A 24,913-nucleotide genomic window follows, 5' to 3' on the forward strand; every position below is an offset into this window, starting at 1 on the left:
CTTCCGATCTCGCGACCTGTCCGGGCACGGGATTTCCAGGCTCTGCGGCCCATCTCGCGAGTACCGCTCGCGTGGTTGCAACTCAGTCTCAAGGGTACTGCTCGCGATTTCTGCATTCTCTGCGCTCGTCCCGTCTCACAGCGTCCTCCCCTTTCTTAGCTTCGGCTATTTCGACGCAATTTTTTCCCTCTACTTTTTTTCTGAACGTCGCACCTATCTTTGAGGATAGCTTCGGACAAATTGTATGCAGCTGCCCTTGCCGATGTCAACGCCTCAGGCACACCAAAATCGTCATCTTTCCCTCCGTTTGAGTGGGCGGAGGACATCAAGAAACCTGATAAGAAAAATGGAAAGTCTGACATCTTTTTAACAGAAGCTGAAGATATTCAACTTCCTTCCTCCTATCGTCTGAATTTGGTTGGGAAATTTCTATATAGTCATCCAAAAATGGAGCTCATTCGCAAAGAATCTGAACTTATGCATCTTGTTGGAGAATGGAAAATTGAATTATTAGATGGGAAACACATACTTATTAAAATTAGTAATGAAGAAGATTACATGTGTTTATTTACTAGAAGGATAATATTGATTGATAATAGAGCAATGAAAAATTTGAAATGGTCAGTGGATTTTGACCCACAGACGGAACTATCAATCATTCCGGTTTGGATTCGTCTCCCTGGTCTGAAATTTCATTATTTTTCTCAAAAAGTTTTGTACTCTATTGCCTCAGCTTATGGGAAGTCACTCAAGACGGACATTCCTACTTTTAATCTGTCCCGTCCTTCTGAAGCCAGAGTACTCTTGTTGAAAGAATTGAAAGAAACATCACTTCACCCGCTTCTGAGGAAATCTGGTTAGACACACAACACCATAGATATTGGCAGAAGGTAGAGATTGAACAGTTTTCGTCGTATTGTCTGAACTGTCGTATATTCGAATACTCCAGTTCTCAATGTCATCATCTACACCCTCAACTCAGACCAAAAAAGTAAAATGCTCCGCTAGAGACTGTGATCCCATCTCCTCCTGATCAGCTCCCAGTTTTTGACACTAGCGATCATCAGAAGAATATCCCGGACGATGGCTCCCTCGTCTTTGGAACCTCCTATCTTGGGGGAGAGGGAATTGCTTCAGACCCCGCCTGTCCTAGAACCTATCACTGATAATACAGGTGAAAATATTTCTACTGCTTCAATACCACCTCATCAGGTTCATAAAGATATTAATATTACTTAGGCTTATGGGGATCAAGACGTGCAGCGACCTACACATGTTCAACCACCTTTGGAATCTACTGATCAGATGAGTCAATCATCGGATGAGGATAGCAAGTCTACACATCCAGAGGAAGAAGAAGAATGAAGATCTACTTGAGCTCGGGAATCTGATGGATGATACTTTGGTTACTACAGGTAATAGTACTCACCTTACGAATTTTTTAGCAGGCTCATTTCCGAGAACTAGAGGTAGGAGAACTAATGTGGGACGTCCCTAGCATTTTTGTGCCCTTTTGTGGCTTTTTGGTTTTTACCTTTATGTATTATTGTTTTATTTGGGTTTTGTGTGTGTTGTATTGTATGAGTTGGGCTTTCTTTTAGGTCATCTCATACAACATTTTTGTATCTTTTCCGTATTAATATATTTGCCCTCGGGCTTTTTCTAATATATATATAAACATATGCATTGAGAGATAATTTAGAGTGTAAAGACACGTTCAAGAGTTTAAAGGTCTAAATCAGTAAATTAAAAAGATGGACAGAATGAATTTATGAAAATAAATGACAAAATAAATGGCTCTAGGCCCAATAAAAAAGAGAACATGGGTGGAGATAAAACATTTTATAGGCATGTTATATAATTATTTGGTTATGCATGCTACATAACAAATATTTAAACAGTTTAAACTATCAAAATGCGTCACTTAAGTACTTTGTTTAACATAGAATGTGACATACAATAAAACTTGAAATAATTAAGGAGCATTTACATACATACCACCAATTCCTATGTATTTACAAATCTAACACCTAAACTTTATTTTTTACATTAATAACACCCAAATCTCTCATATCACATCAAAAATATCACCATTTTAGCTTTTCATGCATGGATAAGGTGGCATGTATGTAAAAATAGAAGTTTAGGTGTTAGATATGTAAATACATAGGAATTGAGTGGTATGTATGTAAATCTTCCAATACTTAATTATTTAACAAGGTTTAATGTGATGTTTAACATTGTCTACACTTCAAAAAGTATTCCTAATAATTTAAATATTCAAATAGTTTTATAAATGAATAATTGTTAATGTTTTATTGCAAACCTTGGGCAAATACCTATGGCAGGGCTTTGTGCATCAGGCCTTGGCAATAATATCATATCGACGAGACTACCACTTAACACCAGCATTTAAATATGTAGCATCAGAGCAATTTTAGCGGGTGTGAAATTGATTATCATTGACTAATATAAGTAGAAGATTAAATGATATTTAGATGCTGTCAGGTATATTAAAATAATTATACCGAAGAGTAAAAATACAGATGAGAATATAACTAGTAGAATTACATAGCTAAATAAATAAGTAACATAGAAGTATTATGCAAAGAACGTAAAATCGTGAAACTTGCAGGTAATTTTTCATATCAACTATGATTAGAATGGTTTAGAAAATTATATTAGAGTGGTAAGGGATGCATTGATTGAAGATAAAGTATTCAAAATTTAACTTGGATGATTTAGCAATGTAAAGCAAAAGGTGAAAAAAAAAGCACCAATAAATAGGATAGCTGAAATGAATGTAAAGGATTCAAAAGGACAAGGAGTAGAACAAAGAAAATATAAATGTAATTGGGCAAAATAAATTGCGCCAAATAGTTTAGGAAGATTTACATACCTAAAATTCAATTCCTATGTATTTACATAACTAACAACCTTGCATATGCACCAAAAGGTGTCTTTCACTTTTTAAAATTTAAAATGGTAGATTTTTTTTAATGTGATATAAAAAAATTTTGAGTGTATAAATGTAAAAAAGTAAATTTTGAGTGCTAGATCTGTAAATACAACCGAATTAGGAAGTATGTATGTAAATGCCCATAGTTTTAACAGGTCACGCTCACGGAACATTAAAAAGTAACAGAAAACAAATATTTATAAAGTCAATATTTGGAACAAGACTGATGAAAATCATAATGAGGAAGAGATCAAAAACTTACAAAATTACAGAAAAAAATGAGTGAAGTGCCAAAATAGTCCCTTGACTATTTATATGAAGTCATTTTAGTCCCAAAATTTAAAAAAGTGCTAAATTATTAGTCTCCAGACGGTTTTAAAGGGGGCTAAAATAATTCTCACTAGGATTATTTTAACCCATATTAAAAGAGTGGAGACTAAATTGAAACATTTATAAACTATGGGCCTAAAATGACCCAATGCAAAATGTCCGTGGCCCGTTTTCACACACACACACACACACACACACACACACACACATATATATATATATATAGAGAGAGAGAGAGAGAGAGTAAACATTTCAGTGGAACCTAAGGGGCAAATAGAAATCTGTAATTAAGCCTTTACAGTTTTCCTTCTTTGGGGAAAAAGTTTTCCAAAATAAATAACGATACTGGAATGTTAAAAGCTGCTTGTAATACACATGCCTAAATGGTAATTAAAAAAACTAGCACAAAAGGCAGTCATAAAGAGAAGTATAAATTGCTAAAAAATCAATGTAAGTTTACTCACACTAGAGCTGAAAGTGACACTAATTTTTTCGATAACATCAACAAATATTTCATCCCTCTGCCGACCACCAGGCTCATTGGAGACAACAGATTTCGTAACAGCTGTGCCTGGCATCCGTTTAGAGCTTTGCTGCATTAATGCAGATGCATCAGTTAATTTGATCGACAGAAGAACAAAATTAAAATTAGTAAGATTTATATGCATAACATTCAATTCCTATGTATTACATATCTAACACCTACTTTACATATATAACACCTACACTTCAATTTTACATACATGCCACTTTACCCATGCATGAAAAAATGCATTTCACTGTTCAAAAGTTAAAATGATGGTATTTTTGATGTGATATGAAATATTTAGGTGATTAAAATGAAAAAAGCAAAGTTTAGGTGTTAGATATGAAAACAAATAGGAGTTGAGTGGTATGTATGTAAAAGCCCCTTAAAATTAATCTAAATGCACTACTACTTAAATGAGATTAAGGTGTTCGATTAGAAACATAACAAAATTCCACAAATTTTTTCATCACTAAATATCATAACATATGGCGTAACACATGGTTTATACCATAAACATTGCTGCCGGGCCAAGAGGTGGCATTCGAGAAGAATCAACCACAATTGGTTCATTAAATACATAAGACTTTAGAACCTCTGTAGATGTCGTTTGTGGATAGCCAAAGTCCTGCAAATAAAATATAAAACTCATTTAAGAGATTACTAAGGCAATGATATTAAGAGCTCACATGCTAAAAAACTCCTACAAATCAATATATTATCATAGAATATTCGCTATCATTATTAACAAATAAGATACTTACAATGATTTCATCAAGTAATTCATATACAAGAACAAAGTTTTTGCGTAACGAATCTTCATTAAGAACCCCAAGGTAATCTTTAATTATGCGTGCTATCCTTTGTAGAAGCTCCAAAACAAGAGATGGTGAAACATTTGCTCTCGTAGTGGCAACAAACATCAATCCTGCTACCTTTGCGTGAATGTAATTAACTCCATCCACATTCTGTAAAACCAAATGAAATAAGTAACTTGAATTGAATGATAAAAAATTAAAGCAAGCAACTAAGGGCTTGTTTGGGGTCAATTTCTAAAAACATGTTTGTTTAATGTGATTTTTAAATATTTTTATTTATTATTTCTAAAAACAAATAAACATATTTTTGAAAACTGAGTGTTTTTAAAAACAACCACATCTTAATCAAATATGTCAAAAAATGTTTATTTAAAATCAAAACAAGCAAAATAAAATTAAATTAAAAATTAGAAATTAAAAAATAAAAGTGATACCAAATGGCCCCTAAGAATATCAGTAAATAAACCACGTTGATGATTCAGCAAAATAAAGACAACTGAAACCATATTCAACAAGATTCAGAAAATGCAGTATAACAAGCATCCAGAAATCTAATATTCCTAAAACATAAATTTCACAATTTCATAAAATGAAGCAAAGCAAGCAACATGGTGCAGCAACATATGCCTGCGCATAATTTAATCTCACAAAAATCACACAGTTCATCTGAAATCACAAGCTTATCATATAATTCAGGTAAAGGATCACATGTCCACATAGATTGTCGCAGAAACAGTCAGCATGAAACCAATTGGATAATTAACATTTAGTCGAAGACCTGGAGCTCTATATAAAGCCTTTATAACAGTATCATTAGGTGAAGAGCTGATGCAAATCTCAAATTTTATAAAAAACAAAAAAAAAAAAAAAAAACAGGATGAGAGCATTAAAGAAAACAAATTCAAATTTGAGTGTTGTTGCAACTTCAGTTGATTTTATTATATTAGTTTTTTTTCTGTTCTTAGGCATTTCAATTAGAATCATCCCTATAATGTTCCCTATGAGTTGTATTCTCTGCTTTCCTTAGTTCCTCCCATTTGTTCATGCGAGCTAAAAAACTGTGTGCTCTGGCTTCTACTAAGAAATGATTTTTTTATTTATTTCTTTGTATAGTTTCCAATCAAATTTTCAAAAAAAAAATTATATATGAGATACCCAAGATTTTTCCCTCCATAGTTAATTACTTCTTCCAATAGCGATGGAAAATTTTCTATTAAGGCTAGTCATTGAGATAATAGATGTTTAGCATATAATAGCATCAATTTGTTTTATATATTAAAAAATTTATCACATTTAGCTTAGATTAAATGATGAATGAGATAACAATGAAACAGATCAAGATCACATGATTTTATCATTTTGAGTGATCTACTTAATAGATGTTTAGCATATAATAGCATCAATTTGTTTTATATATTAAAAATTTATCACATTTAGCTTAGAGCAAATGATGAATGAGATAGTAATAAAACAGATCAAGATCTCATGATTTTATCATTTTGAGTGATTTACTTAGTTAGAGGAGATAGACAACCTAACTTAACGGAAGGGCCTTTGTCCACAACCATTGATTTATTCGTTCAAGGGCATTCTATAAACCTGGAATGGATTTTTGTCAAAGAGGATAAATTTAAAATAATTAATTAACACGGAGCTTTTTGTCCCATCATGTATAATTCAAAACTCAAGAAGAAAAGTCATTAAATAACATATGTGCTATAGTTATGATTGTAATATAACATTGTTTGCAGTGAATCACCCAATCAGAGAGATTTGATCATATTTACTACTTTTGTGGTCATGTTACAACAAAAAAACACAAGCAAAGAGAAGGACCCATATTCCTACTAGTATGTGCTAATTTGAGAGTGATAATAGTAATACACTTAATATGATATTAATACTTTACGAACTTAAATTATTCTTAACTTTGTCACCCTAACAACTTGCTATGGATGAAGGATGAATTTTGCTCTTAAATTTGAAATGATAAATTTCACTAAGAAATTTTGAATTTTGCAATATTTTTTTATATTTATATTATTAGAATTTAAGGTCATTTGAAAGATAGAAACCCTACAATTGAGATTCTCCATGACAACTTGTTGTGGAAGATATATGAATTTTGCTCTTAAATTCGGAATGATAAATTTCAATTAAAAATTTTAAATTTTGTAATATATTTTGAAATTTTAATATTTTTAGAATTCAAGAGCATTTTAAAGAAAGAACCCTTTCAAATTGAGATTTTCTATAAACGAGGTCATCATAAAGGCATTTGAACAATTTCATCTTTATTATTTTAGGCCCTAACAACTCTGCATGCTTGCCTATAGAGGACTGAGTCGATGATTTACACATGACTTAAGTTTATTTGAAAATTCTAATTCAAAATAGACAAAAAAAAATGATGTTTTAAAATTTTGGCAAACTTTTATTTGAAAATATGATACATACATCTAGGTTTAAAATTTTGGCAAACTCTTATTTTAAATGTCGTAAAATTGGTCATTATGAAAATAAATAACTTAGTGGGGATTTATAGTGTGAAATAATTTTACAATAAAATGAATGACGGACATGGTTTTTATGAATTTTGATAAAGAAATAAGTTATTCGAAAAACTGTCTAAATGTGATATATTATTGTCATATCCAAACTACACTGAGTGCGGAAAAAAATTATATTTTAAACATTAAACATAATAAAAACTGAGTAAGCTCCTTCTAGAGAATGAAAGTTGTATGAATGTTAAGACTAAACTAGATATCAATTGCATGAAACTAAAACTTAAAAATAACTCTGACAAACCAATAAAATCACAAAAACTATATAAGACAATGATTCCACTAGAAAAAGAGATCTAGTGCCAATTCAACGTAGTACATATTAAAATAAATTTTTAAAGTAAATTTTACCAGCATATGTAGTACATGCAATTTTGGGTAATCACAGATGTCTGATTTAGATTTGACACCCTTTGGAAAAATCTAATACTTACGAATTCAAAAGCAGTGAAAGGAAAATAATTTTAAAGCCTGCTAAACCAAAAAGCACAATTGTGCCATCTAAAACAAAATGGTACAACTGATTTCAAGAAACTCCTAATATTTAAAATTAACACACTTTTGAAAAGGATAGAACTAAAAATTGATTGATTTATGAATTGGTGACCATAGAATTAAAGGATGATGCAACTAAAAGTATGGATATACCTAAAGATATTAACCAAGAATTTTGTGACTTCAAAAGATATATACTATAATGACTTGATTGATGAATTACCACCACATGCTATTGAATTGATTTATGGATCAACTTTGCCTACAAATTATAGGATGAATGTAATTGAATAAGCTAAATTAAACTTAAGACACAAATACATGATTCATTTAAAAAAAGGGGTAAAAAGTACGAGTCGATGTGCAATTATTGCATTATTTATTCCTAAGAAAGATGGGAAATGAAAGAAGTGTAGAAAATAGAGTAATTAACAAGATCACTGTCAAATATCAATTTCCTATATATAGTTGGGATGACATATTAGATATGATGATTGGAGCTATTACTTTTCATAAAAAAGAATGGTAATCATGATTTTTGAAATAAATAGCGCACAAATCTCTTTTGTAAGAATTATGAATCAAAAATCAAATATTTCAACCATGTGATGAAAATTTTCTGCTCGTGTGCCGTGAAAATATGTTGATGTATGATAAAACTAGATAGTACCATTTTGTGCATCTTATAAAATTCTTTGACGAATTGCAAAATAAAAAATTATTGATAAAATTAAAAAAGTGTTGTTCTTTGGATTTGATATTACTTATAATTAAATTTGTAAATAATTCATCTCTTGATAGATTTATAAGCAAGATTGCACTTGAAATATTCATGGGCTTTCGACCTAGAAAATCTATACACCTCATTAAAATTCCTGCTACGAGCCTGATGAACTTGCATGGCATGTATATCGTTTGCATAGTGCTATGGCAATAATAAAAAAAAAAATTGATTGTATATTATGACAACTACATATTTATCGCAAATATGAATTTGAGATAATTGAAATTCAAAACAATTAATAAGATAAAAATTTGTATAAATCCAAAACGATTGCTTACATGAGCTTCAAAAATTAACTACAAAAAAAGTGGAGCCATCTAAAATTATACAATACACTTGGATAGATACATTTAGGCCCGAAATCTAACAAAATTTTTTGTATCAATCCAATCTTCAATACATCATGCTTGATTTTATTCTAAGAATTGTTAACCAAAGCTTGAATTATTCTCGTTCTACCTCTTTAAGAATTCAAATCCACTAATTTTTTGAAAAAAAGTCGCATGAATCTTGTATCCCAAAGGTTAATACATGCTGAAATTATATTTATCAGTGATGGTGGAGACAAAAGGCACCTTGTTGATCTAAAATAAGGGTACCAAAGGCATATTGAACCGAAAAGGATAAGATGGATTTTTTTAAAACATCTAAGAGAAAAAAGAGAGCGAAGTAAATGAGTAGCAATGGATGGTGTGTTGAAGGCTTAGACATTGCCTTAGAATCCGTTCCAATGGAGAGAAAGATGCAAAGGACTCAACACGAGCCTTCACTGAAACCTAAAGAATTTTTTTTAGAAAAATAATCTAAATTGCTTTAACTTACTTTTTTACACTCTATATGTATCATATTTATAGAATTATAAGAAGCAAGTAATGTATATCCACACATTTAACAAAATGCATCAACATAGGAATCCTTTCTAAATTTATAACATCCATAAAAATTTGGGTTGGCAGTATCTAGAAAATATCTAGCAATTCCAAGATTTTCTCCTTAAAAGGTGAATGACTACTAAAAATATTGGTGCAGAATTTTGTTAAGTGATTTTAAGATAGTTTTCTAACACTGTAATTATTGGGTCTCAAGTCTTTATGCAAAATTGGAGTATTGTGTTAGATAAAGTAGTCCACAGCCAGTAATTGATAGTCACTGTAAATTTTTTTGTCGAAAAACTGACATGAATTATTTAAATCATTGTGTTAATGTTAGGACGTCCCTGAAAGTGACGCACTGTATAGTCTGAATACAGTGAAAAGTGTGTAAGAGTCGTTGCACTTGCGCCCGAGTATATTATTAAATAAGCAAGAGTTCTCACATTATAGATGGATGCAAACAAAAAATTAATCCATGAAACTAATATTAGAATGGAAGCTTGGACTACAAGTACTCTCATAGATAAATTAATAGAATTAGTATATATTAGAATTCATAGGAAAATAGATATTTTATGCAATCAAGAAACTAAATAAGTTAAGGAAAAAGCTAGGGAGATTGATATCCTAGATTTTAAATTTTGATATTCAAGTAGAAGTTGTACTAGAAATGGTGTGTATAATTATAGATAGAGTTTGAAAGATAATGTTATAAAAATCAATAGAATTTGAGATAGAATTATGGATATAAACATTATTGTTGATACTAAGATTCTTAATGTTATAAGTGTTTATGCTGCACAAGTACGTTTGGATGTGTTTAAAAAAAATTTTTATTGAATCTGCTAGAAAATTTAATACAAAAAATATCTCTTGAAGAAAAAAATATATTGGAGAAAATTAAATGAACATGGCGATAGAGTGGTAGAAAATTTTAGAAGTATATATAGCGATTATGATTTTGGAGTGACTATTGAAGAAAGTAGAGTCATATTCAATTTTACTTTAGCATATGATTTGTTATTATTAATATTCTATTTAAGAAAATATATGAGCTTCTTATCATTTATAACATTTGATCTAATTAAACATTAACTAAGTATTTTTAAATTAAAAAAATAAATCGACAAGATTATACACATTGTGAGATAATTTCAAGAGAGTTTAAATACACAACATCAATTATTGATTTTAAATTAAAAAAAAGGTTAAAAATGAAAAATATAACAAAATATTTTCATAGAATTACACAATGGGGCACTTAAAAGACAAAATTATTTTTTATGAGTAAACTTCAATATCATAAGATTAGGATATTCATGATGAAGCTAATACTATATGGGATAATGTAATGCGTACTATTAAATAAATTCTAAAAAATATATTTGGAGAATCAAAAGTAAAAATAATTAGTTATGGAATAATAATATATAGAAAAGATTAAAAAAAAAAAAGTTTTGCCATAAAACTTTATTTAGTGTGAGAACTTGAAAAATTAGTAAAAATATAAAAAGACCCATAAGGATTCTAAAAAAATAATTTGTGGTTTTAAAAATTTTATTTTTAGTAATTTTTATAATAAATTAAATACTAAAAACGGTGAAAGCTATATGTATAAACTAATCAAACAAAGAGATAAAAAAATAAAAATTTTATTGAAGTATACTAAAGATGAAAATCAAAAAGTGATTTTGTCAAATGAAAATATTCAACTTAAGTGAGTGAGATAATTTGATAAAATTTTCAATGAAGATTGTAAAAATACATCGAATTTAGTGATTTTAATATCATAAATAATAAAAGTTTTTATTTTTAAAATCGCATTATTAAAATGGAAGTTGATGAGACTTTAAAGAAAATGAAATATAGAAAAATAGTATCACATTATAGTATTCCAATAGAAGTATGAGAATATTAAGAGATCTGAGAATATATTGGCTTACTAAATAATTAAATATTATTTTAAAAACTAAGAAAATGTTTGATGAGTGTGCAAATCATAGAGAAATTAAATTAATGTCATATATTAAAACTATGGGAGAGAGTAACTGAATATAGATTCCAACGTGATACAAAAAATTCTCAAAATCAGTTTGGATTCATGTTGGGCGGGCAAGTTTATTATGAAAGCTATATATTTATTGAGATTTGATGGAAAAATAATAAAATAATATTAAGGATCTATATATGATTTTTGTTTATTTAAAAAAAAAAAGTCTATGATATGGTTCCAAAGGAAGTACTTCGAAGAGTTTTAAAAAAATATTGATATTATTGGTATTCAAGTCATTAAAGATAAGTATACTGGAGATGTTACTTATGTTCGAACACCAGAAGGATTAACCAAATATTCTCTTATTTCAATTAGATTACATCAGAGATCAGCTTTAAGCCCGTATCCTTTTGCTTAGTTATGGATGTTCTTATTGGACATTGATAGGAGGATGTACCTTGGTGTACGTTTTTCGCTGATGATATCCTTCCTGTGGATAAGACTAAAAATTTTAGGAAAAATGTTTTCATTTGAGTAGATTTAAATATGAAAACAAAGAATGCAATTTTAGTATTAGTAGTAGTAGTAGATCTAGTGGTGAGATTGTAACAATGAGCGATTAAGTCAATAAAATGAGTTAAAGTTTTAGATATCTCAAGTCAATTGTTCAAATTGATGGTGATATAGATCGAAATGTTATTATTATTCAAGTTGGATGGTTGAAGTGGAGGAATGAGTCAGGTCTATTGTGTGATAAATAACATCTCTTAAACTCAAAAGAAAAATTTTATAAGATGGTAGTGAGACCTCAGACCTACAATGCTTTATGGCGCAGAATGTTGACATGTAAAATACAAGCATAAGATTAAGTGTTGTTGAGATGAGAATGCTCAAGAGGATGAATGGCTTTACACTTAGAGACAAAATGCGAAATAAATATATTTGTGAATGGTTGGAGTAGCTCTAGCGGAAGATAAGATTAGAGAGAGCCGCCTTAGATGGTTTAGTCACATTAAACGTCGATCATCTAATGACCGAGATAAAAAGTAGATATTTTAGATTTGGCTTATGTTAAGAAAGGTAGAGGTAGATCAAAAAAACTTTGTCATGTTGTATTAAAAATTATCTTAATTTATTATAATTAATGAAAATATGACACTCAATAAGACAATGAAAAATTGAATCATATAGCTAACCCGTATTAGTGGATAGCTGACCCTTAGTAGTGGAAAAAGGCTTGTTGTTGTTGTTCTTGTTGTTGATTTTAAGATAATTTTCTTGATACCCACTAAATAAATCTCCCTCCATATCCTATTTTTACTAGCCCCTCCTATTTTTAAAATTTAAATTACAATATTGAATTTTATTTCATTAATTTTTTTATTTGCATACTTATCTTTTCAATTTTAAACTTGCAAATTTTATCGAGAGATTTCAAGATACAAATGTTAATGAAACTAAGGTATGCCAAATAGTATATTATTTAAGTTTATTCATTTACTTTTTATCAAGCTCAAACCAAGCTTTAACATAACTTGAGTTTCAAAATCATGCTTAAACTTGCTTATTATTTTTTTTCTAGCAACTTTGAACTATAATCGAGTTTAACTGGCCATATGTTGTACGCTAACGATTTAAACAAATAAATACAATATGTATTATCTCACTATTTGCTCAATAACACTCTCATTGTCAGGTCACAAGCCCTAGATGCAAAAAGTGATATGTTGTTTTAAGTAGTTGACAATCAGCATAAAATTTTGTACAAAAATTATGATATGATTCTTTAAATCATTATGTAAATACTATGGCATCCCCTGAAAGCGACACATCGTATTATCTTAATATGATGAAAAATGAGTAAAGGTCTTGAATTAGCACCTGGGTATAGTGTTAAATAAGCAAAAATTCTCATATTATAGACTAATGCAAGCAAAAATATTAGTCTGCAAAACTAATATTAAGATAAAATCTTAGAATGTAGAAACTCAAACAGGTAAAAAAATAGAATTAGTAGATATTATAATTCATAGAAAAATAAATATCTTATGCATTCAAGAAATGAGATGCCTTAGAGAAAATGCTAAGAAGATTGATAATTTTAGGTTTTAAATTTTAATATTCAGGTATAAGTCATACTAGAAATGTAGATATAATTATAGATAAAAGTTTTAAAAATAATAATATAAAAATTAATAGAATGGAATATAACATTATAGACTTAAAGATTATTGTTAATATTAAGATTCTTGGTGTTATAAGTGCATGTGCTCCTCAAATAGGTTAGATATATGTTCAAAAAAATCATTTAGAATGACTTAGAAGATTTAAATGGATATGTTGGTAAAATAGTATTAGATTTTAAAAATATTCATGGTGGCTACGATTTTGAGGAGACTAATGAAGAAGGTAGAGTCATAATGAATTTTGCTTTAGTTGTGATTTTATTATTGCTAATAATTTTTTTAAGAAAATATATAAACATATTATCACTTATAATAATAAATCTAATAAAAGACAAATTGATTATTTTCTTACGAAAGAAAAAGATCTTAGAGATTGTAAATTCATTCCAATTAAAAATACTAACATGAATTATTAATTTTAGATTTTGAAATGAAAAGTTGAAAGATGAAAAATAGACAATGAAATATTATCATCAAATTAGATTGGGGCACTTGAAAAATACAAATAAAATTATTATTATAAGTAAACTTCAAGATCGTAAGATTTTGGATGTTCATAAAGAAGTTAATGTAATGTGGGATAAGAGTATCAAACTTTTATTAATTGCAGAAGATGTATTTAGATAAGCAAAAGAAAAAGGTTTTATAATAAAAATGGTTTGTGATGAAATAATAATATACAAGAAAAAATAAAATATAAGTTATGTTATAAAAATTAATTTAAATGTAAAAACTTAAAGAATTGGGAAAAATATAAAATGACTTGTAGAGAGTCTAAGAGAACAATTTGTGATGTTAAAATTTTACATTTAATGATTAATTCTGTTTTTAGTGATTTTTATAATATATTAGATACTAAAGATGTTGAAAAATCTATATATAAACTAGTCAAACAAAGAAAATAAGAAAAGTAAAAATTTAGTTCAAAGTTTACAAAGGATGAAAATCAAAAAGTGTTTTTCTTATATGGTGATATTCACCATAGATGGGTGAGATATTTTAATATTTTTTTTAATGAAGATTTTGAAAATATGATAGATTTTAGAGTCTTAATATAGTTAATAATAATAAAACTTTTTATTTTTATTGCCGCGTTAGTAAAACAAAAGTTTAGGAAGCTTTAAAGAAAATGAATGGTAGAAAATCAATAGAACGTGATGATATCTCAATAGAATGGAAATATTTAGAAGATTAGGAATTTTTTGGCTTACCAAACATTTTAATATTATTTTAACAACTAAAAAGATCTCTGAGGAGTGAATGAAGAATATTTTATTCCCTAGTCCCCATTTTTAAGAATAAAGGTGATGCATAAGAGTGTGCAAATGATAGAGAAATTAAGGAATTATACATTAAAATTATGGGAGGAAGAAATTAAACATAAGTTAATACGTGATACAAAGGTTTCCCAATATTAATTTGAATTTATGTCAGGCAAGTCTACAATTGAAGCTATACATCTATTGAGAGATTTGATAGAGATGTACAAATAGAGAAAGAAGCATCTACATATGATTTTTGTTGATTTAGAAAAAGCTTATGATAAGGTATTGAAAGAAATACATTAAAGAGTTCTAGAAAAGATAAGTGCTGATATTATTTATATTCAAGTCATTAAAGATATGTATACTAGAACTGTTACATGTGTTTGAAGAGGAGGATTGACCAAGTATTTTGCTATATCAATTGGATTAGCCAAAGGATCAGGTTTGAGCACAAATCTTTTTGCTTTAGTTATGGATGTTCTTACTAGATATTTACAGGAGGATGTATTTTGGTGTATGTTTTTTTTGTTGATGATATCCTTCTGGTTGATAAGACTGGATAAAGAGTTCAAGAAAAACTTGAATTATGGAGGTTAACTTTAAAGTCTAAAAGCTTTCGTTTTGAGTAAATTTAAAACTGAATACATGTAATGTAATTGTAGTAGTATTAGAACTAGCGACGCGGTTGTAAAAATGTGTGATCAAGTCATTAAAAGGAGTGAATGTTTTAGATATCTCGGGTCTATTGTTCAAAGTGATGGTGAAATAATGGGAATGTTATTAGTAGACCTCAAGTTGGATTGTTGATGTGGATGAATGCATCGGGCCTATTGTGTGATAAAAAATTACCACTTAAACTTAAAATGAAGAATTTATAAGATATTGGTAAGATCCGCATTGTTTTATGGTGCATAATGTTGGTCTGTATAAGAGAAGAATAAAACCAAGTGTTATTGAGATGAGAATGCTTGGGTGGATGAGTGGCTTTAAACTTAGAGACAAAAAGTGAAACGAATATATCTATGAAAGGGTTCGTGTAGCTCCAGTGGCAGACAAGGTTAGAGGGAGTCGTCTTACATTGTTTGGTCACATTAAATGTCGACCATCTGACGATCCTGTTAAGAGAGAAGATGTTTTACATTAAACTTTTGGAAAGGTAAAGATGGACCTAAAAAGACCTAGGCATGTTGTATAAAACATGGTTTTAATCTATTAGAATTAAATAAAAATATTACACTCAATAGAACACAATGGAGAAAAAGAACTCGCGTGGCCAACCCATCTAGTGGGATAAAGACTTCCTTATTGTTGTTGTCGTTGTCACTATTTGTTCAATACTTTAATCATATTTATACTTCAAGAAATATAAAAACTCAGAAAATACATAAAATATAAGAATTTTGACATGGTAATAAAAGTAAGCAATCAAGAAATAATTAAGTTATTATTAATTGAGCATTTCAGCAGTCTCTAAGTGAGCTACTTGTTGAACAATAAATGGGGTATATTCACAAATGTAAATAAATAAGTTGATAAATGTTCAAGCTTGTTTATTTATATATTAAGTTTATAATATTATTCAAACTTGCTTAATTATCTAAATAAACGAATATAAACAAGTCTTATTGAATGAGTATTGATTTGTTGATCGAGTATACTAGTTCACTTAAAACCCTACTCCCCAAAATGCTAGCACGTAAATATTCACAGATTATGTTACATGAGGCACAACAATTATGCCTAGATCTATAAGAATAAAACGAACAATTTTTATAGTTTTTTTTTTTTTTTTTTTTTTTTTTTTTGCTTTGACATAACTAATTAATTAAATATCAAGGTTGTAATAATCAAAAACACTATATATGTGTTTTGAGATGAAAAAATTGCAATCTGAGTGTCAAATTTTACTCAAGTACTTTTCTCTATTTGTAGGGATTTTAATTTTAGTTTTCCTTTCTTAATCGTACCTTAGGGTGTTTATGATATGTACTTTACAATTTGATTTTTTTAACTCAATCCCTTAAATGTTTGGTTTGATTCTCTTGAATTTCAAGAACTTGTGGCAGGCATGATTTTCATTCCTTGGACCATAACTTACAAGATTTCAAACAAAGTAACTTCTTACTGTTATATTTTCCAATCTATAATTTATGTGATTTTATGGTGTTTCCGTCATGATCTGATCCGGAGCTTCCAATTTCCAAGACGGGAACAAATCGTTAGACCATGAACAAAAAAAAATTCAAAAATATAATAATTAATCATCTAACAATAATGAAAAAGCCACTACATAAACAAATCAAATTAAATGGTTAAATTTATCTTATTTTAGGTTGTCCATGTCTTCTATGAACACATCCTTCTCTAATGCTCATCTTTATACAAAAGTTTAGAAATGAAAATAGATTAATGTAAAAAATGGTAAGCTACCCATAGCCTCGAGATGTCAAAAAGACTCGTCGTTGGGAACAGCTCGTGTTTGGTTTGCTACATAACTTGTGTTTGATTCGTTCGTTAAACAAACGAACTAAACACAAACAAAATGTTTTAGCTTGATTAATAAGCAAGTCGAACAAAAGTAAACTTTTGTGTAATCGTGTTCAGGTCATTTTGGCTTGAATTAATTAAAAAATAAATAAATAAATAATATATAATATTTAAAACATTGGAATCTTTGATATGATATCAAATAAAATGTTGGTGTTATATATCTAAATGCATAACAGCTAGGTGGTATGTATGTAAATGCCTGTGTTCAGAAATGTAAATACTTAAGAAATGGGTGGCATGTATGTAAATGCCCGAAAAAACCACACCCGGGCCACCTTATCACTTGTGCCTGCATTTTTAGGAGTAAGATTTGTAAATATATAAGAAATGGGTGGTGTGTACGTAAATGCCTGCATTGGTGTTAGTTAAAAATAAAAAAGCAATATGTATGGTAGTGAATATTCATATTTCTAAATTACAGAAACATAACAGATAAGAAAGTGATATGTATGTTAGTCGGTCAAAGATAAATCAATGTAGGAAATATAACAGCTTACTAATCAGATATGTTCATTCAATAAATTTCATAACATTTAATTATATTACACTATATCATTTTCTTATTTATAATATTTTATCTATAATCATCACAGGAGTACCGTCAAGCATAATCAAACACCAGCCCTGCCCGATATGTATATTGTCGACACAGAGGGGTGCAGAACATGTCCACTATTGTCTGAGGTGGAATGATACCTCTCTCATCCACACACTGGTTCGTTATCTAAAATTTAAGATTGTCTGAGATGGCATAAAAACATATACACGCACGCATACACTGGCAACCCCAGTCATACCATAAAAGATGAACTCTATCATAGTCAAGATCCATATATAAGTAATAGATATAACACACATCATTCAATTTGATAAAATTTATATACCTCTAAATAATGTGTAGCAATAAACATTGTTAAAAATGTATAAATTTCACAACGTTATGAAAAATAAATAAAAGAGTATATAAATCAAAATAACAATGGGCAATTGAATTTAATAGGTATCATTAACTATTAATGAATTAGATTTAGAAAAAACTAAAAGCTACTGTAGAATAAAAGTAAAAGCTCTCATATTGAGCTCCGATGACTCCCTTGACTAGAAGTTTTATCAGCACTTTTTTGGTAGATAACCTATAAACAAATATGTGAAGTATTCTTGTCAATTTATAATAAATTAATCTTACGATTTACAAGTAATATACCTTTATTTTACATTAATAAAGCATCATTTTATCTTAAATAATTTCATCGATTTCTACAAAAAATGTTATTCTTTAATTATTGTTACTTTAAAATTAAATATTTTAACATAACTTAATCATTATTAATCATATTAATGTTTAGCATTTTTATCAATCAAATTTATAAATTTAGCAATTTATATATAACATGAAGATTTACATGTAATAGAAATTAATCCTGATTATGAATTTATTTATTTTTTATGAATCATCAATAACGTTTAAAGTATTCAAAGTAATATAAATCATAATTTATACATTTAACTATTCTTTAACCATATAATATTTTTATTATTAATAATTAAATAACTTAAGCTTTTAAAACACTAAGTATCTCGTAAAAGCTACTAGAAATTTAGGTTTTATATAGTTTCATTTGAGTTTAGAGAAATAAAAAAATAGAAGTACCTTAGCTCCTCAAGATTGACTCAGCTTGTGATCAAAACAAATTTCATACACTTAATGTGCCTTCTTCATTCACAAACAAACGCACCAAAATTGTCTTGGCAACATGGATCCTCCTGAACAGAGGCTCCCTTGTATGGCATTCACCCTCCTCGAACCAGCTTTTGCCGCTGAAAAGTTGCTTCCTCCTTCCCGCGCCTCAACTCGCCAACCTAGGAATTTGAACACAAGTTTGATGTTATCCTAGCTTGCTCGACGATGCCACCTCCTACATTCCACGTCTCCACCGCCGTCATATGCATCGATCTGCCGTAGCTATACTTGGCTTCGTGGCCAGTCGGCGTCGCCCTCATCTTTACTTGATTGCTGCTTCAACCCGTTGGGATGAACACCCTAGCATATTCAATTTGAGCCTTAAGTTTATACCACTTGCACTTGCTTCTTCCAAACTCCTTTTATCTCTGTTTTAAAGGTTATCAGAGACCTCTCCTGCCGAATACCACCCCTAGAAAGTTGTAACATTGGTGTTACAACGTTACAAAGACCGACTATTACAATCTTCCCCACTGACCAAAAATTCGTCCTCAAAATTTTTCATATCATATCTTTATTTATGATTATATGATTTATTACAAATCTATTAAATTTCATATTATAGATTTCCATTAATTATCCTATTGGTTCATTCATTAAGCTTCATATTAGTAAAACTAAACATTTGATTTGTACCCCTTATAACAACTCAAACACTCATCCATCGAGATATTTTGTTTTGGCCTCATGGTTTCATAATTTTCTCCCATTAGTGCAATTTCAGGTCACCCATCCTAAGAGTGCGCAATTTCAGGTCACCCATCTTAGGAGTGCACACATGCAAGCACGCTTAACTTTGGAGTTTTTCCGACAGTTACACCAAAATACTAAGAGTTCAATTTCAATCTACTTAAGGGATTTCACAGTTTGGCCCCTTGAAGCTATTAAGAAGTTTAGTGGTTTGCTTTTAAAAATTTCTAAATTAGTAGCCTAATACGTAGCCTACTATAGTGAGATTTCTATTAGTTGGACTCAATTTCACTAATCGTCAATATTAGTTATTTTTAAATCATAACATATAGGAGGATTTGTGATGATAAATAAGAAGATTTATGCAAGTAAATATATTTTACTTGTTTACAACTTTGAATAAGTCAATTTCTGGATGTTGATCTTTCAGTGTTCTCCTGATCGAATTGGATATTAAAGATTTTCAAGAAAAAAATTCCTTTGTGCTGATAAGAAATTTGATTATTCCATTTAGTAATCTCCATAGTCTTTTTCATATTATAATTATCTAGTTTCTAGTAATTGGTCTAACTATGTGATTGAATTTTATAAAATTTGATACAATATGATTTTTCACTACCAAATGATTTCATTCAAACGGATAGCTTTCCACATATTCAAATTTCTATGAGACCTTTCTAATAGATGACTATTAAATTGTCATCTAAATGGATTTTATTTATTTTCAATTTCTATTCAAAAGAGTGAATGGCTTTCTAAATTAAGGGCTTGTAAATTGCAAAATGGAACATGTGTGTGGTTTTCAGCATTTCATCATGGAACTAAATTAGAGGATCCTAGATCCTGTGATCTGATGTATCAAGAGCAATTTAACCATATTAATCTAATTCCATGAATTGAGAAAAAAAATAGCTTTCTTTAAGCAAATACCTACAAAGACTGGGGGTGCTTCCTCTGCTTCATCCTCTTTCCAGAACTTCACCTTCCGGAAGAATATCTCTGCACTGCCTTTTGGAACTACACCTCGATCTGCAACCATGTAGCCAATTTAAGGTAATATAACAGGAATTCAAAGTAAAATGGTTCAGGAGTATACATCTAAGCTAATAGTTATTTTTATGAAAGTATACTCCAAACAACATGATAAATATAAGGGGAATTTACATGCATGCCACCCAATTCTTATCTATTTACATATCTAACACCTAAACTTTATTTTTACATTTTTACCACCCAAATCTTCCATATCACATCATGTTTGAACTGAAATTAAACACAGCCTAAAGCATTCTGATGAATTTATATCTTATTTGCAAGCTATCTACTTAAGCATATTCGTACCCTTAGTATTTCAATGATTTTTCTTCCCTTTTTCTTTTTTCAGTTGTACTAATCGTATTAATTAAGTGTGTTTCACATTGGAAGTTAAGATTTTTATGCTCTCAGAGTAATGGGAAATTGAGCTCTCCTTAAAACTGATTACGAAGGGAAGTAAACTAAATGGAAGGCTTCATATGAATTAGAGAGAGACATCAAGAAATTAACATAATCAAATATAATTTAGCATATCCTGATATGGTAAAATATAATTTTAGCATATTTTGGACATTCAAAAATTAAAAAGCGATCGAGTAAATCATTCTCAATGTTCTTCCAACAAATTTCCTAGAAATAGCATATCCTGATATGGTAAAAATATAATTTTAGCATATTTTGGACATTCAAAAATTAAAAAGCGATCGAGTAAATCATTCTCAATGTTCTTCCAACAAATTTCCTAGAAACAAAAACACGGGCGAGGAGCTAGTTTTTGGTCTGATGTCTTGATAGAAATTGATAGTCGTATTAATTTTCATATCGCAATATTGAGATCAAAGAGGATATCACCGTGAGTCCATAGGTACAGTTGGCTCGTAACCCAAACTTCTTATAATAGAGATTAAAGACCTATAGGCAGGACCTTTGGATTAAAATTCATTTTACAAAATGATAAAAATGAATTAAAACTTATTTAAAAAACTTACATTTGAATTTTAAAATTTAAGATTCAAATGAAAGCTTCTAAAATTATCCTTTAATTTGAACATATCTAGTCAATTATTTCTATATAGGATCATCCTTTGCATCACTCCATGAAGTTCCTTTGCATCACTCTATGAAGTTTATTTAGGTATAAATTAGATTTATCTTTGCTGAAATTGTTCATCCAACAACATCCAAATAAAGTATTTCTTCCAAAAAGAAATTTTGATCAAGTGCTGGCAAAAAATAAAAAAAGTTATCATTATTGGAGGAGCTTAAAGAGCCAAACTCTCGCCAATTTCAAGAAAATGAAAAGAAAATTTCAAATATAGAACTTTGGCTGACAAAAAAATTCAAGACATTACTATAGGACTAAATCAAAACAAGTAGGCATAAGTTTGGACAACTGAAGTGCGTTACTAAAGCTGAAATACTATCAAGAAAACTATCAATATTCAAATTTTTTTCAAAAAAAAAGTTTCTAAGATCTCTTAACAAACTCCTGAAAAAGATTACCGAGAAAAGTAAAATGGTACACCAAAAAAAAAAAATGAGCAAATAGCTTTACCACACCTAGAGATCTAAAATTCAAATGAGTTAGTTCCTGTTAAACAAGGCTATCATGATTCCGGAATCTTTTCATGAAAAGGATGGTGAATATAACCTTGACTACAAAATAATCTATAAGAAGCATTCATCGTGATTTTGAAATCAAATTACAAAGGGATTAACAGATCATATTCATTGAAGTTTCAACAGCTGATTTCTTAGAGATTATCAATGATGCTTATTTTCATATCACATCATGGAGCTCGAAAAGGAAGATACCAGGAGTCCAAAGAGAAAAATCAAGGCCCACAAAATTAGACCATCGACTATAATTCAGATCATTATAGGATAAGGATAAATTTGAAGACCTATTTGGATAAGCATATGTTTGGATTTTAAATTCTGAACTAGGATAAAATATGTTGGAATTATCTATTAGTTAGAACTTAATTTAGTTTTATTATTTGTAGATAGGTCCTCTAGTGAAGTTTATTTAGGTGAGGATTATAGTTTATCATTGTAGTAAATGTCTGAATTTGCAATAAATGAAATCTACAAATTCTCCCTAATCTCTTCCTCAACTCTTTTCCTATATGAATTTTTGGTTAGACCATGGAGTGCTGTGAAATTCTGAGTTCCTATTTTAGTGTTATTCTCTTTTATGCTTTATTTGTTATGTCACAATTCTTTCTTTCTTGAGTTAGTTTAACTTCGATAGGTTTGTATGGTTGTAATTAAGTGTATCCTAGTCGTTCCTTATCATATAAAAGAAGAGTTGCAACTTGATTATTGAGAAATTTGAGAATATAATTTTCTCAATCTTTCTTCATGATATCAGAGCCAAGTTAAACACCTCAGCACTCCTTCCTCTGTCGAAGCCTCTCCCTACAGTCGTCAACCCTGCAGGCCCTCCGCCAAATTGTCTCCCTATAGGCGCGGCTCTCCTTCCCTAACAGGTGATCTTTCTTAGTGCTTCACAAAAGGCGTGATACCTTCCTCTCCACTGGATCATTTCGCAGCAAGCAAGCGCGATTCCTTCTCACTCGGATTGCTTCGCATCGAGTTGCAATTCATCATCTCCGACGAGATCGATTCGCAGCATGGGTGATTCCCTCGATTGAAATTTCTCTCTCTAATGGAAATTCTAACCAATCCTGACGCTCACAACTGGATTTTCTCTCTGATGGAAATGTAAGAGAGTTCAACTTTCTTTCTCTAGTGCAAATCATAAACCTATGAAGAGAACTTCAACAACCGAAGGAACTTCTCCCAACACCTGACCTACAAACCCTCCTCAACTCCTCCATACAGTCGGAAATCCCAGTTGCAAACCTTCTCTAGTAACATCTTTTGCTATCGAATCTACCTTGTAACCCGCTTCTTCTCTATTGCAAACCCTTCGGTCAAATTCTCCCTACAGACCCTCTATTATTCACCTTGTTATCGCGGACCTTTCTTCCAGTAATAGCAGTCGCCGCAGCAACACCTTGTTGTCGCGGACCTCTCTCTAGCTACCGAAGCAGCTGCTGACTCCTCTTCTGTATCAACCACTTGTCGGACATTTCCTCCTACTACAGTTGTGACCAACTTCCTCCCTATGACAAGTTACAACCCTAAGTACATATAGGGTTTATGATCAAGTACGGTACGAAGACATCGAGTTCCACTCCGGAGGTTAATCGTCCTTTGTGTGAACATTACAAAAAGCTTGATCACACAAAGGACATGTGTTGGAGACTACATGAAAAACCCGTAGAATGGAATCCTAAGCTAGCGAGGAAAGATCAAGACAATCAAGCCCATGTTGTTAGCTATTCTAAAGGGTTGATCAACCTTAGCCCTTTCACCAAGAAACAGTTGTAGATGTAGAAGAAACTTCTTTCAAGCACAACTGAGATGCCTACTGTTGACCTCATTTTTAGTGAGGTCTTAGTCTCCTACTCTTAGAACCTAGGATCTAGCTTTAGGAGTTCTTGTTGACCATCCTAGCGGACTAGCAATGGAGCCCACCTCCCGTAGAACTTCAAGCCACTTCTTGACTCAATTTTGTGAAGAACTCGCATGAGTGGTTCCAAGCACTCAACTTTTAGTTGCAAGGGCTAAGGACCAACATGTAGAGGGCCCGAAAATGTCAAATGACCTTAGGTGAACAATTTGTGACTCGAATACTCGCGAACGCCGCACTTCAACGCACTTGTTGCATCACACACAATTTTGGCTTAAATTGCCTCGCCCGCCGGCAAACTCGTCCGGACGACCCCGGATGACGAGACGGACTGCGCCGACGCGTCCGGAACGTCGATTTTAGCTAGAAAAGACACCCATATTGCTGTGGTTCCACACTCGCGCGAACTGCACGGATATCGATGCATTTTTTTTAGCGAGGCGCAGGTCAGGCTCAACCCAGGTCCGAGTTGGGACCAATTTGGGCTAGACACCTGCTCACAGATTTTTGAATTTCAAATTTCGAATTCTGGCGGACTATTTAAAACTCGTATTAATAGAAAATATATGAATGTTATTATTTTCTAATTAAATCCTCCCTTGTATTTGGAAATTATTAATT

The 24,913-nt window shown here is 30.4% G+C and overlaps 1 protein-coding gene across 2 annotated transcripts in view; it reads right to left on the reverse strand.

Annotated features, from left to right (window-relative positions):
* The window catches only part of LOC110029052 (AP-4 complex subunit mu-like), a 49,282-nt gene that overhangs the window by 12,000 nt on the left and 12,369 nt on the right, over positions 1-24,913 (reverse strand). The window contains exons 2-5 of one of the 2 annotated variants that reach the window (XM_020731163.1): positions 20,711-20,805; positions 4,580-4,783; positions 4,327-4,443; positions 3,754-3,882 (exon numbers count right to left, since the gene is read on the reverse strand). In XM_020731163.1, the coding sequence (XP_020586822.1) occupies positions 3,754-3,882; positions 4,327-4,443; positions 4,580-4,783; positions 20,711-20,805 (545 nt within the window). Of the gene's footprint in view, positions 1-3,753; positions 3,883-4,326; positions 4,444-4,579; positions 4,784-20,706; positions 20,806-24,913 lie in introns of those variants that run through there. The other variant, XM_020731164.1, reaches the window with a different exon arrangement.

Source organism: Phalaenopsis equestris, unplaced genomic scaffold (assembly GCF_001263595.1).
Source record: "Phalaenopsis equestris unplaced genomic scaffold, ASM126359v1 Scaffold000544, whole genome shotgun sequence".
Classification (NCBI taxonomy): domain Eukaryota; kingdom Viridiplantae; phylum Streptophyta; class Magnoliopsida; order Asparagales; family Orchidaceae; genus Phalaenopsis; species Phalaenopsis equestris.